Genomic DNA, 1,395 nt, shown 5'->3' with positions numbered 1-1,395 from the left:
CCCCCCGGGCCGGCCCGGCAGGAACGGCGAACGGGCGCCCGACACACCCCCGGGGCTTGGTGTGCCCCGGCGGCTGGATCCCCAAGCCGGTCCCGGGGGAGGGCGCGCAGGGCGCCCGACACACTGGTGCGGCCCGGCCCCAAGGCGTGCGAACGCGATGTGTGAGGCGGACCGCCTCCCCGCCAGGGGTGGGGGCCTGTCGTGCCGGCGACCCGGCGTCCGACCGGCCCACCATGCCGGGCGACCGGTGAGCATGACCCCCGCCGCCTCCCCTCTCGACGCCCGCCGGCCGGGCGGCCCTGGTGCGGCCGCCACGCCAGGCGCCGCAGGCAGCGGGGTCGTCCCGTTGCGCGCATGTGCACGCCGGCGCAGGGACGCCACGGCAGCCCGCCTCTCGGGCCGCGCACCCGGGCGTCCCTGGTCCCAAGCGCCCCTGGCCGTGTCCGGCATATGTCTCTCCTTGCCACCCCCACCCAGGGGAGTACCAGACGCCGTCGAGAGAGAGAGAGAGAGAGTCCCTGGGCCGAGATGGGAGACGCGGCTCCGAGCGAGCTGCGAGGCCGGGGCAATCTCCTTGGGGAAGCCCCCCCTGAGACGGTCGGAAGGGAATGCAGTGGGGAGGGAGGGGGGGACCTCGGACGTGTCTCATACCGGACCAAGCGGCGGGAGGGGGGGACGCACAGTCACACGCGACTGGCTGCCGAAATTCGGAGCCCCATCCATCGGGCTCGGCCGCCCCGGGGTCTTTCCCCGGCTCACATCCTGCTGTTGGCGACCCCTGCGGCTTGATCAAAAGGGGGCGGAAGGACGACCAAGCACGCGGCCTGGGCGGGCGGGCGAGAGCCGGCCGGTCCTGCACCCCGCCCTCCCGGCCGCCGCCGCCCCCGGGGCGGGGCGCGGGAGCTGGTCACGAGGAGGCCGGCGCCCGGGCCGTGTTGCCCCGTGGGATACCAATACCCGGTTACAATGGGCATCCGGTTGGAGGCCCGGGCCACCAATTAATTCTCTGGGAAGAGCCCGGGACGCATTTCACAGAGGAGATCACGAGCCGTCGCATGGCCAGGTGTTCTGTCACGCCGAGACGCCCGGCCGAATGGTTCGGCCCCCCCCCCCCCGTCGGGCTGCTTGTTCCGGGCTCGCCCCCCATCACTCAGCGCGGCTCTCCCGAGGCGGGGACCTCCTGGGGGACGATTTGATCTCGCTGCCTGAAAGGTCGCGGCGAGACGCCGGGCATCTCCACAGGTACCCCCCCCCCCTTACCCGCACACACACACACACACACACACCAGCCCATCTGCCAGGCGTGTTCCGGTGTCGTCGGGGTCCCGACGCTGCCGGGGCGCGCGCACTCCCACAGTTCGGACGAGCGCGTGGGCCACGACATCCCCCCCCCCC

The 1,395-nt window shown here is 73.5% G+C and overlaps 1 protein-coding gene across 1 annotated transcript in view; it reads right to left on the bottom strand.

The window, feature by feature from the left end:
* Nucleotides 1-1,150: 1,150 nt before the first annotated feature.
* H696_05696 (hypothetical protein) overlaps nucleotides 1,151-1,395 on the bottom strand; it is a gene marked incomplete at both ends in the record, with an annotated part of 1,318 nt that continues 1,073 nt past the window's right edge. The window contains one exon of the mRNA XM_009499512.1: nucleotides 1,151-1,201. Coding sequence (XP_009497787.1) covers nucleotides 1,151-1,201 — 51 coding nt within the window. The remainder of the gene's footprint in view (nucleotides 1,202-1,395) is intronic.

The sequence above is a fragment of the Fonticula alba genome (assembly GCF_000388065.1).
Source record: "Fonticula alba strain ATCC 38817 unplaced genomic scaffold supercont2.13, whole genome shotgun sequence".
NCBI classification, from domain to species: domain Eukaryota; order Rotosphaerida; family Fonticulaceae; genus Fonticula; species Fonticula alba.
The sequence above is the reverse complement of the archived record's forward strand: the minus strand, read 5'-3'. Positions and strand labels throughout refer to the sequence as shown.